At 46.5% G+C, this 16,162-nt stretch overlaps 1 protein-coding gene across 2 annotated transcripts in view; it reads right to left on the bottom strand.

Annotated features, from left to right (window-relative positions):
• Positions 1–511: 511 nt before the first annotated feature.
• The window catches only part of LOC134353862 (ras-related C3 botulinum toxin substrate 1-like), a 50,285-nt gene continuing 34,634 nt past the window's right edge, over positions 512–16,162 (bottom strand). For both annotated transcript variants that reach the window (XM_063062341.1, XM_063062342.1), the window contains 2 exons: positions 2,488–2,647; positions 512–1,056 (listed from right to left, as the gene is read on the bottom strand). In XM_063062341.1, coding sequence (XP_062918411.1) covers positions 929–1,056; positions 2,488–2,647 — 288 coding nt within the window. In that variant the 3' untranslated portion in view covers positions 512–928. The remainder of the gene's footprint in view (positions 1,057–2,487; positions 2,648–16,162) is intronic.

Raw genomic sequence — 16,162 nt, 5'->3', positions numbered from 1 at the left:
AATTCAGACGGGGAAGGATCCGTCTCTCTCGGATTTGCTGAGGGGCCTCTTGCCCTGCTGATCTCCTTCCCTGATTGACATTAATCAACCATTTGGGTGGCGTGGTAGCATAGCGATTAGCGTAGCACTATCACAGACCCAGCGGGCCAGGTTTAATTTCGTGCCGCTGTCCGTAAGGAGTTTGTATGCTCCCATGACTGTGTATGTTTCCTCTGGATCCCCTGGTTTCCTCCCACATTCCAAAGACATACGCATTAGGGGTAGTGAATTGCGGGTGTGCTATGTTGGCACTGGAAGTGTGTTGTCACTTGCAGGCTGCCCATCGCAGTGCTCACTCATTTGATTTGACACAACTGAAGCATTTCACTGTATGTTTCAATGTACATGTGATAGAGCTGATCTTATTTTTCTTTAAAAATCTTTAAACAAACCAATAATATTGTGATCACAATTACTGGCATTTAGTATCTCAGATTTATTTAATCAAACAGGACATTGAATTATTTGAGGCAATAGAATAGAAAGCAGAACGAAGTTCACATGAGGGTCAGTGAGGGTGCTTCCAGCAGGTGGCAAGTCCAATACATGATCACCCTTCTCCTGCTCTGGGACAACCTGAATTGCTTGTATACACTGTCCCACTTACAGAGCTCTAGTTTCTGTAGAGACAACAGAGTCATTGTGGTAGCAAAGTTCCAAGGTTCAGAGATCCAAAGTTTCTTCATAGTGATGAAGACTGGGTGATGAGCTGGTGCAGGTCCATGTGCACACCAGGTCTGTTTGACATCATTACAGGTCTGCACCTCCATTATTCACTCCAAGAGGCATTGACCTCAACGATTCTGACTGGTTTTGATCTACTTTATGCTCAGCAACATCTCTGAAAATGGCAAGGACTTATCCCATCAATAATATCCCAATAACCTGTCTACAGAATACGGCAATGGAACTTTCGCTTCTTCGTGGGCTGGAGGATCACCGCTCGAATTGCTTCCTCAAATATTGTCTTCAGACCTTCCTGCTTGGAGGCAGAGCTTTCAACGTACTTCACCGCTCCTGCAGGGATTCAGAGAAAAGGAGACAAAGTCTGGTTGTGGGTCACCAGCTCCTCACCCCCCAGAAAGAGCCCCTTTTTCCTTGCTTCCAGACATGGCTGGCCACCACCGGGATAACACACACAAAATGCTGGAGGAACTCAGCAGGTCAGGCAGCATCTATGGAGGGGAATAAACAGTCAACATTTTGGGCCAAGATGCTTCATCAGGACTGGAAAGGAAAGGGAGGGTGGGGGAAGAAGCCAGAATCAGAAGATGGGAAGCGGGGAATGAGCACAAGGGGTGATGGGTGAGACCAGATGAGGGGAAGGTAGGTGGCTGGGGAGGAATGAAGTGAGAAGCTGGGAGGTGATAGGTGGAAGAGGGAAAGGGCTGAAGAAGAAGGACTCTGAGAGGAGAGGAGAGTGGACCATGGAGAAGGGGAAGGGGGAAAGACACCAGAGGGAGGTGATGATTTGGTGAGGATGAGAGGGGAAACTAATGGTGCAGTTGGAGCGTGGAACTTCCTCAGTGCTTTGTCAGAATGCCAGGTCACAAGCAAGCTTCCATAATGCTGCTTGCATCAACAACCATCTCATCACCGAGGAACTTGGGTTCCCTCACCCTGCTTCAGCCCAATAGAGCCCAGCGATTCCCATCAGGTGGGCTGCATAGGCAGGAGAAATTCCAAGAATCACATTGGAGTGGCTCATTGCAAACTGATCAGCCACCTTCATCTGGCCTTCTCCTGGGGGTTAGGTGCATCTTGTCCAGGGCATGGTGCTCCCACAACTGAAGGAACTGAGGCAGATGGGACGATGTGGTCCCTGGGCAGAGGCAGAGGGATCAGCTTCCGCACTGTTGCCCACTCAGTAATATTGAACTGGAGGGACCCTCACTATGATACCCTCATCTTCCTACACCTAGAAAATCCTGACCCTATCTGGGGTGGCATGGTAGCATAATGGTTAGCCCAGTGCTTTACAGTACAGCGACCCAGGTTCATATTCTGCTGCTGTCTGTAAGGAGTTTGTATGTTCTCCCTGTGACTGCGTGGGTTTCCTCTGGGTGCTCTAGTTTCTTCCCACAGTCCAAAGATGGACCGGTTGGGATGTTAACTGGTCATTGTAAATTGCCCCGTAATTAAGCTAGGGTTAAATCGGGGGATGCTGGGTGGTGTGGCTCAAAGGGTCAGGGGGGTGGTATATTCTGTGCTGTATTTCAATAATAAAATTAAATAATCCCTGTAGATCCATCTGCATGGGTTGGCTTCAGATCCAGGAGGCAGACTTGCTCTATCCTTGGACTTCTGGCCGGGATTAAATTTGTCAATTGCCTGTTGGCATTGGTGGGGAAAGGGAGAGGCTTTCCCACCAATGTCCTGTGGCCACACATTGGCCAGAGAAGCCACCGCTCATGATCAGACAACCTCACACTGTGAAAGTCCACATACCAATCTCCTTCGCCTTCAGCTCGCCCTCCTCACGGCTGATGGGGGCCATGTTCCGTTCCTTTAGCTTCTCTATCGTTTCCTTGTCATCCCTCAGGTCCAGCTTGGTACCCACGAGGATGATGGGAGTGTTGGGGCAGTGATGTTTGATCTCAGAGGACCACTGTGGGAGGAGAAGGGGGTGGGGAAATAGAATGCTGACTTTTAGCAGGAATCCTTTCAATCCAGATTCTATATCAGAAGTGGGGTGGGGGGGAGGTGACTGAACCCACTCACCACACTTGAACTGCAGAAACAGTGTGATTAGATTGGCATCTTCTATTCAGCTGGCACAGTTATGAGGGGCCAAATGGCCTTGTGTTTTCATTGTCATAGAGGCATTATCTTGGAAACTGGCCCTTTGGGCCCATTGGTCCATGCTGAACAAGATCTCCCATTGGCCCACATTTGGCACACATAAACCTTTCCTAATAAATCTACCTGTCCAATTGTCTTTTGGAAGTTCTTAACATAACTGCCAACATTTCAGGCCAAGACCCTTCGTCAGGACTAACTGAAGGAAGAGTGAGTAAGAGATTTGAAAGTGGGATGGGGAGGGGGAGATCCAAAATGATAGGAGAAGACAGGAGGGGGAGGGATGGAGCCAAGAGCTGGACAGGTGATTGGCAAAGGGGATATGAGAGGATCATGGGACAGGAGCTGCGGGGAGAAAGACAAGGGGGTGGGGGGGAAACCCAGAGGATGGGCAAGGGGTATAGTCAGGGGGACAGAGGGAGAAGAAGGAGAGTGAGAGAAAGAACGGATGGGGTATGAGGGGGAGGTGGGGCATTAGCGGAAGTTAGAGAAGTTGATGTTCATGCCATCAGGTTGGAGGCTATCCAGACGGAATATAAGGTGTGGTTCCTCCAACCTGAGTGTGGCTTCATCTTTACAGTAGAGGAGGCCATGGATAGACATGTCAGAATGGGAATGGGATGTGGAATTAAAATGTGTGGCCACTGGGAAATCCTGCTTTCTCTAGCGGACAGAGCGTAGGTGTTCAGCAAAGCAGTCTCCCAGTCTGCGTCAGGTCTCACCAATATATAGAAGGCCACATCGGGAGCTCCGGACGCAGTATATCACCCCAGCCGACTCACAGGTGAGTCACTGTGAGTCGGCTGGGGTGATATACTGCATCCGGTGCTCCTGATGTGGCCTTCTATATATTGGCGAGACCCGACGCAGACTGGGAGACCACTTTGCTGAACACCTACGCTCTGTCACCTGTGAGTCGGCTGGGGTGATATACTGCGTCCGGTGCTCCTGATGTGGCCTTCTATATATTGGCGAGACCCGACGCAGACTGGGAAACCGCTTTGCTGAACACCTACGCTCTGTCCACCAGAGAAAGCAGGATCTCCCAATGGCCACACATTTTAATTCCACGTCCCATTCCCATTCTGACATGTCTATCCACGGCCTCCTCTACTGTAAAGATGAAGCCACACTCAGGTTGGAGAAACAACATCTTATATTCCGTCTGGGTAGCCTGCAACCTGATGGCATGAACATCGACTTCTCTAACTTCTGCTAATGCCCCACCTCCCCCTCGTACCCCATACATTATTTATTTTTATACACACATTCTTTCTCCCTCGCTCCTTTTTCTCCCTCTGTCCCTCTGACTGTACCCCTTGCGCATCCTCTGGGTTCCCCCCTCTCTTGTCTTTCTCCCCGGGCCTCCTGTCCCATGATCCTCTCATATCACCTTTGCCAATCACCTGTCCAGCTCTTGGCTACATCCCTCCCCCTCCTGTCTTCTCCTATCATTTTGGATCTCCCCCTCCGCCTCCCACTTTCAAATCTCTTACTACCTCTTCCTTCAGTTAGTCCTGACGAAAGGTCTCGGCCCGAAACGTCGACTGTACCTCTTCCTAGAGATGCTGCCTGGCCTGCTGTGTTCACTAGCAACTTTGATGTGTGTTGCTTGAATTTTCAGCATCTGCAGAATTCCTGTTGTTAACATAACTGTCTCTGCTTTGTCTGGCAGCTCATTCCACATACAGAGAGTGGTGGCCTCAGCCCAATACATCTTGGGTATATCCCTCCCCACCATCGGTAGCATCTACAGGAGCTGCTGCCTCAGGAAGGCAATGTCCATCATCAAAGATCCCCACCACCCAGACCATGCCATCTTCTCACACCTCCCATTGGGTGGGGGCACTGAAGCCTGATGTCCCACATCACCAGGTTTAAGAACATCTACTTCCCTTCCACAACTTGCACCATCCTGATCACTACAGTTTAGCAACACGAGGACCTCTTTGATCAATTTACACTAAAATGGACTTCGTTCTTTTTTCTTCTGATTATGTTATTTCTTGAAAAAATGGAGTATAACTTAATTCACATTTTACTAATGAACATTGTGTCTCTGATGCTTCATGCCTGTGATGCTGCTGTAGGTAAGTTTTTCATTGCACCTGCACAGATATATACTTGTGAAGATGACAGTAAACTTGTCTCTGTCTTTGTGTGAAGAGGTTGTCCCTCAAGTTCCTACTAAACTTATCCTTCTCAGCTTAACATCAAGGTTCAATTCCTGCCGCTGTCTGTTAGGAGTTTGTATGTTCTCCCTGTGACCATGTGGATTTCCTCGGGATGTCTCCATTTCCTCACATATTCCAAAGACAGACATATGGGATAGGGTTAGGAAGTTGTGGACATGCTGTGTTGGTGCCAGAAGCATAGTGACTCTTGTGGGCTGCCCCCAGCTCATCCTCGGACTGTGTTGGTGATTGACGCAAATGATGCATTCCACTGTATGTTTCAATGTAAATGTGACGAACAAAGCTAATCTTCTTGTAAATCTTTTTAGTCCTTCATTCCCAGCTCTCTGGAAAAGACTGTGTGCATCCACCCTGTGTATTCTGTGATCTGCACAAAAAGCCACAGCACAGAAAAATTCCTATATCATGATAGTAGAGGAAGACAATGGATCCAGTTGTTGACCACTTACTGACTATCAGTAGCACCTGAGGGTGACAAAACGGGTGTTGGAGACTGGAGCATCCCTTGTGGGTCTGAACCTTGTGGAGATGGAGGGACAGAGTGAGATGGTTAGAAGGAACGTGATTATGGTTGATGTGTGAGGCAAGAGGGTGGTTCAAGTAATTAGGTGCAAGTGTGGGACATCCTCACAAGATTCCGACCCAGCACTGAACTTCCAAATACTGCACTACCCTTGGAGACCCGGCATAGGTTGCTGTAGCCACAGCCTGGTTTAAGCTCCCCTACAGATCTCCAAAAGGAAGAGAGGGAGTGGGCTGGAAGCCTATATATATCTGGCACTGGACTCGTGACAGGTTGCATGGGTGTTTCAAATGGCAGAGAGGCTGTCTGTGTCTCCAGAGCGACGTAAAACAGGCAAGAAACAGTTATTTCTTCAGCGGTTTGAACGCGGCATGACTGCATAAGTGCATGGAGGTGGGCCAGTGAGAACAGCGGGCGTCGGAGGAGCAGGTGACAGAGTAGTGGGAGACAGAATAGAAAGGCTTTGGCTCAACGGGGCTTAGGTGATAATGGGTCGAGGTGAGGTAGGTTATCTGCTTAGAATACAGATAGAAAGTATATGTGTGAGGTCGGTTTTCTGTGCTCAGTGTCAGATGTGGGAGACAATAGACAATAGGTGCAGAAGTGGACCATTTGGCCCTTTGAGCGTGCACCGCCATTCTGAGATCATGGCTGATCATCTACTATCAATACCCAGTTCCTGCCTTGTCCCCATAACCCTTGATTCCCCTATCCATAAGATACCTATCTAGCTCCTTTTTGAAAGCATCCAGAGAATTGGCCTCCACTGCCTTCTGAGGCAGCACATTCCACACCTCCACAACTCTCTGGGAGAAGTTGTTCCTCCTCAACTCTGTCCTAAATGACCTACCCCTTATTCTTAAACCATGCCCTCTGGTACTGGACTCTCCCAGCATCTGGAACATATTTCCTGCCTCTATCTTGTCCAATCCCTTAATAATCTTATATGTCTCAATCAGATCCCCCCTCAATCTCCTTAATCCCAGCATGTACAAGCCCACTCTCTTTGACCTCTCTGCGTAAGACAGTCCGGACATCCCAGGAATTAACCTAGTGAACCTACACTGCACCTCCTCCACAGCCAGCATGTCCTTCCTTAACCCTGGAGACCAAAACTGTACACAATACTCCAGGTGTGGTCTCACCAGGGCCCCGTACAAATGCAAAAGGATTTCCTTGCTTTTGTACTCCATTCCCTTTATAATAAAGGCCAACATTCCATTAGCCTTCTTCACTGCCTGCTGCACTTGCTCATTCACCTTCAGAGACTGATGAACAAGTACTCCTAGATCTCTTTGTATTTCTCCCTTACCTAACTCCACACCATTCAGATAATAATCTGCCTTCCTGTTCTTGCTCCCAAAGTGAATAACCTCACACTTATTCACATTAAACGCCATCTGCCAAGTTTCTGTCCACTCACCCAGCCTATCCAAGTCACCTTGAATTCTCCTAACATCCTCATCACATGTCACACTGCCACCCACCTTAGTATCATCAGCAAACTTGCTGATGTTATTCACAATGCCTTCCTCTAAATCATTGACGTAAATCGTAAACAGCTGTGGTCCCAATACCGAGCCCTGTGGCACCCCACTAGTCACCACCTGCCATTCCGAGAAACACCCATTCACTGCTACCCTTTGCTTTCTATCTGCCAACCAATTTTCTATCCATGTCAATATCCTCCCCCCAATGCCATGAGCTCTGATTTTACCCACCAATCTCCTATGTGGTACCTTATCAAATGCCTTCTGAAAGTCAAGGTACACCACATCCACTGGATCTCCCGCGTCTATCTTCCTGGTTACATCCTCGAAAAACTCCAATAGATTAATCAAGCATGATTTGCCCTTGGTAAATCCATGCTGGCTCGGCCCAACTTATCACTGCTATCAAGATACGCAGCTATTTCATCTTTAATAATGGACTCTAGCATCTTCCCCACTACTGATGTTAGGCTAACAGGGTGATAGTTCTCTGTTTTCTCCCTCCCTCCTTTCTTAAAAAGTGGGATAACATTAGCCATTCGCCAATCGTCAGGAACTGATCCTGAATCTAAGGAACATTGGAAAATGATCACCAATGCATCCGCAATTTCCAGAGCCACCTCCTTTAGTACCCTAGGATGCAGACCATCTGGACCTGGGGATTTGTTAGCCTTCAGTCCCATCAGTCTACTCATCACCGTTTCCTTCCTAATGTCAATCTGTTTCAGTTCCTCTGTTACCCTATGTCCTTGGCCCATCCATACATCTGGGAGATTGCTTGTGTCTTGCTTAGTGAAGACAGATCCAAAGTACTTATTAAATTTGTCTGCCATTTCTCTGTTTCCCATAACAATTTCTCCCAATTCATTCTTCAAGGGCCCAACATTGTTCTTAACTATCTTCCTCCTCTTCACATATCTAAAATAACTTTTGTTATCCTCCCTTATATTCCTAACTAGCTTGCATTCATACCTCATTTTTTCTCCCCGTATTGCCTTTTTAGTTAAGTTCTGTTGTTCCTTGAAAATTTCCCAATCATCCATCTTCCCACTCATCTTAGCTCTGTTATACTTCTTTTGTAATGCTATGCTATCTCTGACTTCCTTTGTCAACCACTGTGGCCACTTTCCCCCCTTTGAATCCTTCCTTCTCCGGGGGATGAACTGATTTTGCACCTTGTGCATTATTCCCAACAATACCTGCCATTGCTGTTCCACTGTCGTTTCTGCTAGGATATCTGACCAGTCACCTTTGGCCAGCTCCTCCCTCATGGCTCCATAGTCTCCTTTGTTCAACTGCAATACTGACACTTCTGATCTGCCCTTATCCCTCTCAACTTGCAGATAAAAACTTATCATATTATGGTCACTACCTCCTAATGGCTCCTTTACTTCAAGATCACTTATCAAATCCTGTTCATTGCACAACACTAAATCCAGAATAGCCTTATCCCTGGTCGGCTCTCGTACAAGCTGCTCCAAAAATGCATCCCTTAGACACTCTACAAACTCCCTATCCTGGGGTCCAGTACCAAACTGATTTTCCCAGTTCACCTGCATGTTGAAATCCCCCATAACTACTGCGACATTTCCTTTGCCACATGCCATTGTTAACTCCCTATTTAACACCCAATATCCATGCTACTGTTTGGGGGCCTGTAGATAACACCTATTAGGGTCTTTTTGCCCTTACTGTTCCTCAGTTCTATCCACACTGACTCTACTTCTCCTGATTCTATGTCCCCCCTTGCAAGGGACTGAATCTCATTCCTCACCAACAGGGCCACCCCACCCCCTCTGCCCACCTTTCTGTCCCTTGGATAGCACGTATACCCTTGTACATTCAATTCCCAGGTCTGATCACCTTGCAGCCATGTCTCTGTTATCCCAACAACATCATAGTTACCCATTCGCACCTGAGCTTCAAGCTCATCCTCCTTATTTCTGACACTTCGTGCATTCAGATATAGAATTTTTAACCCATTTCTCCTCTCTCTGTTTAAATCGCTGCCTATTGTGCATGACCCAGCTCCCCGAACTCTCACCGGGCTATACACCCCTTGAATTTTGTTGTCCTTCTTAAATTTACTTACTCTTTCTGCACAGTTAACTCCATGCTCCGTCAGACCATCCCTCTGCACATGTATCCTCCTTATCACTCGTTCCGCCTCACCTTTCTCTACTTCACACTTGTGGTCCTGGAGACTCTCAGCCTCCTGAATGGCCACTTCTGCGCCAGGTGCATCGAGCTGCAGCTCCTTAGGGACCGCGTTAGGGAGCTGGAGAAGCGGCTCGATGACCTTCGTCTGGTCAGGGAGAGTGAGGAGGTGATAGAGAAGAGCTATAGGCAGGTAGACACTCCGGGGCCTGGGGGAGACAGATAAGTGGGTAACAGTCGGGAGAGTGAAGGGCAAGAAGCAGATACTAGAGAGTACCCCAGTGGCTGTCCCCCTTAACAGTAAGTAAGTACTGTTGGGGGAAACGGCCTACCTGGGGGAAGCAACAGTGTCTGGCCCTGTGGCTCAGAAGGGTAGGGAAAGGAAGAGGATGGCAGCAGTGATAGGGGACTCTTATAGTTAGGGGGTCAGACAGGCAATTCTATGGAGGCAGGAAAGAAACACGAATGGTAGTTTGCCTCCCAGGTGCCAGGGTCTGGGATGTTTCTGAACACGTCCACAATATCTTGAAGTGGGAAGGAGAACAGCCAGAGGTCGTGGTACATATTGGTACCAATGACATAGGTAAGAAAGGGGAGGAGGTCCTAAAAACAGAATATAGGGAGTTAGGAAGGAAGTTGAGAAACAGGACCTCAAAGGTAGCAATCTAGAGATAACTGCCTGTGCCACGTGACAGTGAGTATAAGAATAGAATGAGGTGGAGGATAAATACATGGCTGAGGGATTGGAGCAGGGGGCAGGCTTTCAGATTTCTGGTCATTGGGACCTCTTCTGGGGCAGGTGTGACTTGTACTAGAAGGACGGGTTGCACTTGAATCTGAGGGGGACCAATATCCTGGTGGGGAGGTTTGCTAAGGCTATTGTGGAGAGTTTAAATTAGCATTGTTGGGGGATGAGAACCGAACTGAAGTGATGGAGGAAAGGGAGGTTGGCTCACAAATAGAGAAAGCTTGGAGGCAGTGCAAAAGGGAGGATAGGCAGGTGATAGAGAAGGGACACACTCAGACTGATGGTTTGAGATGTGTCTATTTCAAAGCGAAGAGTACTATGAATAAAGCAGATGAGCTTAGAGTGTGGATCAGCACTAGGAGCTATGATGTTGAGTCCATTATAGAGACTCGGATGATGCAAGTGCCACTTCAAGTGCCAGGCTTTAGATGTTTCAGAAAGGACAGAGAGGGAGGCAAAAGAGGTGGGGGCATGGCATTGTTGATCAGAGATAGTGTCACGGCTGCAGAAAAGGAGGAAGTCATGGAGGGGTTGTCTACAGGGTCTCTGTGGGTGGAAGTTAGGAATAGGAAGGGTTCAATAACTCTATTCGGTGTTTTTTTATAGACCACCCTATAGTAACAGAAACATCGAGGAGCAGATAGGGAGACAGATTCTGGCAAGGAGTAATAATAATAGGGTTGTCCTGGTGGGAGATTTTAATTTCCCAAATATTTAACGGCATCTCCATAGATGAGGGGTTTGGATGAGGTGGAGTTCGTTAGGTGTGTTCAGAAAGGTTTCTTGACACAATATGTAGATAAGCCCACAAGAGGAGAGGCTGTACTTGATCAGGTATAGGGGAAATGAACCTGGTCAGGTGTCAGGACTCTCAGTGGGAGAGCATTTTGGAGATAGTGATCACAATTCTATCTCCTTTACCACAGCATTGGAGAGGGATAGGAAAAAACAAGTTAGGGAAATGTTTAATTGGAGTAAGGGGAAATATGAGGCTATCAGGCAGGAACTTGGAAGCATAAATTAGAGACAGATGTTCTCAAGGAAATGTGTGGAAGAAATGTGGCAAACGTTCAGGGGATATTTGCATGGGGTTCTACATAGGTACATTCTAATGAGACAGGGAAGGGATGATAGGGTACAGGAACCGTAGAAAGGTTGTTGTAAATCTAGTCAAGAAGAAAAGAAGAACTTACGAAAGGTTCAAAAAACTAGATAGAGATCTAGAAGATTATAAGGCTAGCAGGGAGGAGTTTAAGAATGAAATTAGGAGAGCCAGAAGGGGCCATGAGAAGGCCTTGGAGGACAGGATTAAGATAACCCCAAGGCATTCTACAAGTATGTGAAGAGCAAGAGGATAAGACTTGAGAGAATAGGACCAATCAAGTGTGACAGTGGAAAAGTGTGTATGGAACTGGAGGAGATGGCAGAGGTACTTAATGAATACTTTGCTTCAGTATTCACTACAGAAAAGGATCTTGGTGAGGGCGATTGTAGGGATGACTTGCAGTGGACTGAAAAGCTTGAGCATGTAGATATTAAGGAAGAGGATGTGCTGGATCTTTGGGAAAGCATCAAGTTGAATAAGTCACCGGGACCGGATGAGATGTACCCCAGGCTACTGTGGGAGGTGAGGGAAGAGATTGCTGAGCCTCCAGCGATGATCTTTGCATCATAAATGAGGATGGGAGAGGTTCCGGAGGATTGGAGGGTTGTGGATGTTGTTCCCTTATTCAAGAAAGGGAATAGGGATAGTCTAGGAAATTATAGGCCAGTGAGCCTTACTACAGTGGTTGGTAAGTTAATTGAGAAAATCCTGAGAGGCAGGATTAATGAACATTTGGAGAGGCATAATATGATTAGGAATAGTCGGCATGGCTTTGTGAAAGGCAGGTCATGCCTTATGAGCCTGATTGAACTTTTTGAGGATGTGACTAGACACATTGATGAAGGTAGAGCCGTATGTGTAGTGTATATGGATTTTAGCAAAGTATTTGATACGATACCCCATGCAAGGTTTATTGAGAAAGTAAGGAGGCATGGGATGAAAGGGGACATTGCTTTCTGGATCCAGAACTGGCTTGCCCACAGAGGGCAAAGAGTGGTTATAGATGGGTCATATCCTGCATGGAGACCAGTGACCAGTGATGTGCCTCAGGGATCTGTTCTGGGACCCCTACTCTTTGTGACCTTTTTAAATGGCCTGGATGAGGAAGTAGAAGGATGGGTTAGTAAATTTGTTGATGACAGAAAGGTTGGGGTGTTGTGGATTGTCAAAACTGCTACACAGGTTGACTCTGTGGTTAAGAAGGCATACGGTGCAATAGCCTTCATCAATCATGGGATTGAGCTTAAGAGCCGAGAGATAATGTTGCAGCTATATAGGACCCTGGTCAGACTGTGCTCAATTCTGATTGCCTCACTACAGGAAGGATGTGGAAACCATAGAAAGGGTGTAGAGGAGATTTACAAGGATGTTGCCTGGATTGGGGAGCATGCCTTATGAAAACAGGTTGAGTGAACTCGGCCTTTTCTCCTTGGAGCGATGGAGGATGAGAGGTGACCTGATAGAAGTGTACAAGATAATGAGAGGCATTGAACATGTGGATAGTCAGAGGCTTTTTCCCAGGGATGAAATGGCTAGCACAAGAGGGCATAGTTTTAAGGTGTTTGGAAGTAGGTACAGAGGAGATGTCAGGGGTAAGTTTTTTTTTTAACACAGAGAGTGGTGAGTGCGTGGAATGGGCTATCAGCGGCGGTGGTGGAGTTGGAAATGATAGGGTCTTTTAAGAGACTCCTGGATGGGTGCATGGAGCTTAGAAAAATAGAGGGCTATGAGTAAACCTAAGTAGTTCTCAGGTAAGGACATGTTTGGCGCAGTTTTGTGGGCTGAAGGGGCTGTATTGTGCTGTAGGTTTTCTATGTTTCTATGTTTCTATGCTACAGCTTCACTTCGTGAAGTCAGTGATGAGTTAAGCTTGCAGGATCCTTAGATGTGTGGCTTCCGTGCTGTCCATTCGCAATGAGCAGATAGAAAACCCAGGATACTCCCTTCCTTTTCCACTGGGAATATCTGAAGGAAGCTCAGATCTGACAGGTGTAGCTTCTCTTATCTTTCACTCACAGTAAACTTCTGTCCTTTCCCAATGAGCTCTGGAGCGCAGAAAGAAGTCCATGGGCCCAAATAGTTTATGGTAATGAAGGCACCAATCTAAGCTCACCCCACTTGCCCACATTTGGTCCATATCCCTCTGAACCTTTCTTATCCATGGACCTGTCCAACTGACTTTTACATATTGTTGATGTTCCTGCCTCAACCCCTTCCTCTGATATATATGGACCACCATCTGGGTGGAAAGAGTTGCCCCTCAGGATCCTACTAAATTTCTCCCCTCTCACCTTAAACCTGTTTCTTCATTCTCCAACCCTGGGAAAAAGAGTAGTTGACCTTATCTATGCCCCTCATGATTTTAAACCCCTGTGTAAGATTACCCCTCAACCTCCTACACACCCATGAATAAACACCTAGCCTGCTCACACTCTCTCCCTTGAGTTGGTAACACACTGGTAAATCTCCCCTGCACTTTATGCAGTTCCAGTGGAATGTAACAGTTGGTGTAATGCCACTAGCCCACTAGCTGTGAGATTGGAGCTAGATTCCTACCACTGTCTGTAAGGAGATGTACGTTCACGCCGTGACTGTGTGGATATTCTCCGGGTGCTCCATATTGCAAAATGTACGAGTTGTGAGTATGCGATGTTGACAGTGTAAGCATGGTGACACTTGCACGCTGCATAGCAGAAACCCCACTGACTTGATCTGATGTAATTGGATGCCTTTTGCTGTATGCTTCAACATACATGTGACAATTAAAGCTAATCTCTGAGATCTTCATCTTTTAAGATCTTAAAGATCTTAATTTAGTTTAATTCCCGTAGGACCATTAATGGAGGGCATAGGAAATGGAAATATTTGTGGACCATGCGGCCCCTCGTACCTACTCCACTGTTCAGTCAGATCATGGCCACTTCATTAGGTACACCTGTACACCTGCTCTGTAATGGAAATACCCAATCACATGGCAGCAGCTCAATGCATAAAGGCATGCAGACATGGCCAAGAGGCTCAGTTGTTGTTCAGACCAAGCATTTAAAAGGTGAAGAAATGTGATCAAAATGACTTTGACTGTGGAATGATTGCTTATCCCAGTCAGTGTGGTTTGTATATCTCAGAAGCTGCTGATACCCTGGGATTTTCACACACAACTGTCTCTAGAGTTCAAAGAGAGTGGTGTGAGAAACAGAAAACAACATCCAGTGAGCAGCCGTTCTGTGGGCAAAAGTGCCTTTTTAGTGAGAGAGGTCAGAGGAGAATGGTTAACTGGCAGGAGGTAAAGAATGGGAATAGAGGGGGCCTTTTCTGGTTGGCTGTCGGTGACTAGACGTGTGCTGCAGTGGTCAGTGTTTAGACCATTTCCTTTCACATTATATATGGATGAAAGAATTGATAGCTTTGAGAACATGTTGAAAAACAATACAAAGATAGGTGGAGGGGCAGGTAGTGGGGACGTGTCTGCCAAATTATTTGGATTGGAGGAATAGGCAAAGAAATGGCAGGTGGAATATAGAGTCAGGAAGTGCATGGTCATACACTTTGGCAGAAGGAATAAAGGAGTGGACTTATCTTCTAAATGAGGAGAAAATTCAAAAATCAGAGGGCAAAGGGACTTGGGAGTCTTTGTGCAGCACTCTTTAAAGATTAATTTACAGGTTGAGTCGGTGGTGAGGAAGGCAAATGCAATGTTAGTATTCATTTTGAGAGGACTAGAACACAAAAGCAAAGATATAATGATGAGGCTTTATAAGACACTTGGAATATTGTAAGCAGGTTTGGGCCCTTTATCCAAGAAAAGATGTGCTGGCACTGGAGAGGGTCCAGAGGTGATTAATGAGAATGATCCCAGGAATGAAAGGGTTAACATATGAGGAGCATTTGACAGCTCTAGGTCTGTATCCTGCAACATATCGAATACTGGATGGTCTAGGTAGAGTGGATGTGGAGAGGATATTTCCTTTAGTGGGGGTGTCTATGACCAGAGGTCACAGCCTCAGAATTGAAGGATGTCCAGTTAGAACACAAAACATAGAACATAGAAATCTACAGCACATTACAGGCCCTTCGGCCCACAATGTTCTGCCGACCATATAACCTACTCTAGAAACTGCCTGGAATTCCCCTGCCACATAGCCCTCTATTTTTCTCAGCTCCAGGTACCTATCTAAGAGTCTCTTAAAAGATCCTATTGTATTCACCTCCACCACTGTCCCCAGCAGTGCATTTCATGCACCCAGCATTCTCTGTGTGAAAAATTTCTCTCTCATGTCCCCGCGTACCTACTTCTAAACACCTTAAAACTATGTCCCCTCATGTTTAAGCATTTCAGCCCTGGGAAAAAGCCTCTGACTATCCACATGATCAATTTCTCTCGTCATCTTATACACCTCTATCAGGTCACCTCTCATCCTTTGTCGCTCCAAGGAGAAAAGGCCAAGTTCACTCAACCTATTCTAATAAGGCACACTCTCCAATCCAGGCAACATCCTTGTAAATCTCCTGTTAGGAACAGATATGAGAGAAAATATCTTTAGCCAGAAGGTGGAGTACCTGTGGAATCAATTTCAACAGTTAGCTGTGCAAGCTAAGTCATTGGGTATATTTAAAGTGGAGGTTGATACGTTCGTGATTAATCAGGGCATCAACAGTTATGGGGAAAGGCAGGAGAATGAGGTTGAGAGGGATAATAAATCAGGCTTGATGGAAAGGCGGAGCAGCCTCAATGGGCCGAATGGCCTAAATCTGATCTTTTGTCTTATGGTCATATGGCCTTTATGGTATTATGGAGAATGGCCGGACTGGTTCAAGCTGACAGGAAGGTGACAGTAACTCAGATAATCACTCATTACAACTGTGGTGTGCAGAAGAGCATCTCTAAATGCACAACACATTGAACCTGGAAGCGGATGGGCTACAGCAGCAGAAGACCACAAACACACACTCAGCGGTATCTTTATTAAGTGTCTCCTGTGTACATCAACACCACTCTCTTGCTTCAACTCAATATTCCTTGATTTCTTTGATATCCAATACTCCACTGAACTTTGCTTGAATAATCAACTGGACAAATGAGTAGAGACTGCCAAAGAGTCACCACGT

Source organism: Mobula hypostoma, chromosome 11, assembly GCF_963921235.1.
Source record: "Mobula hypostoma chromosome 11, sMobHyp1.1, whole genome shotgun sequence".
NCBI classification, from domain to species: Eukaryota; Metazoa; Chordata; class Chondrichthyes; order Myliobatiformes; family Myliobatidae; genus Mobula; species Mobula hypostoma.
Note: the sequence above shows the minus strand (reverse complement) of the source record. Positions and strands in the feature narration are given on the sequence as shown.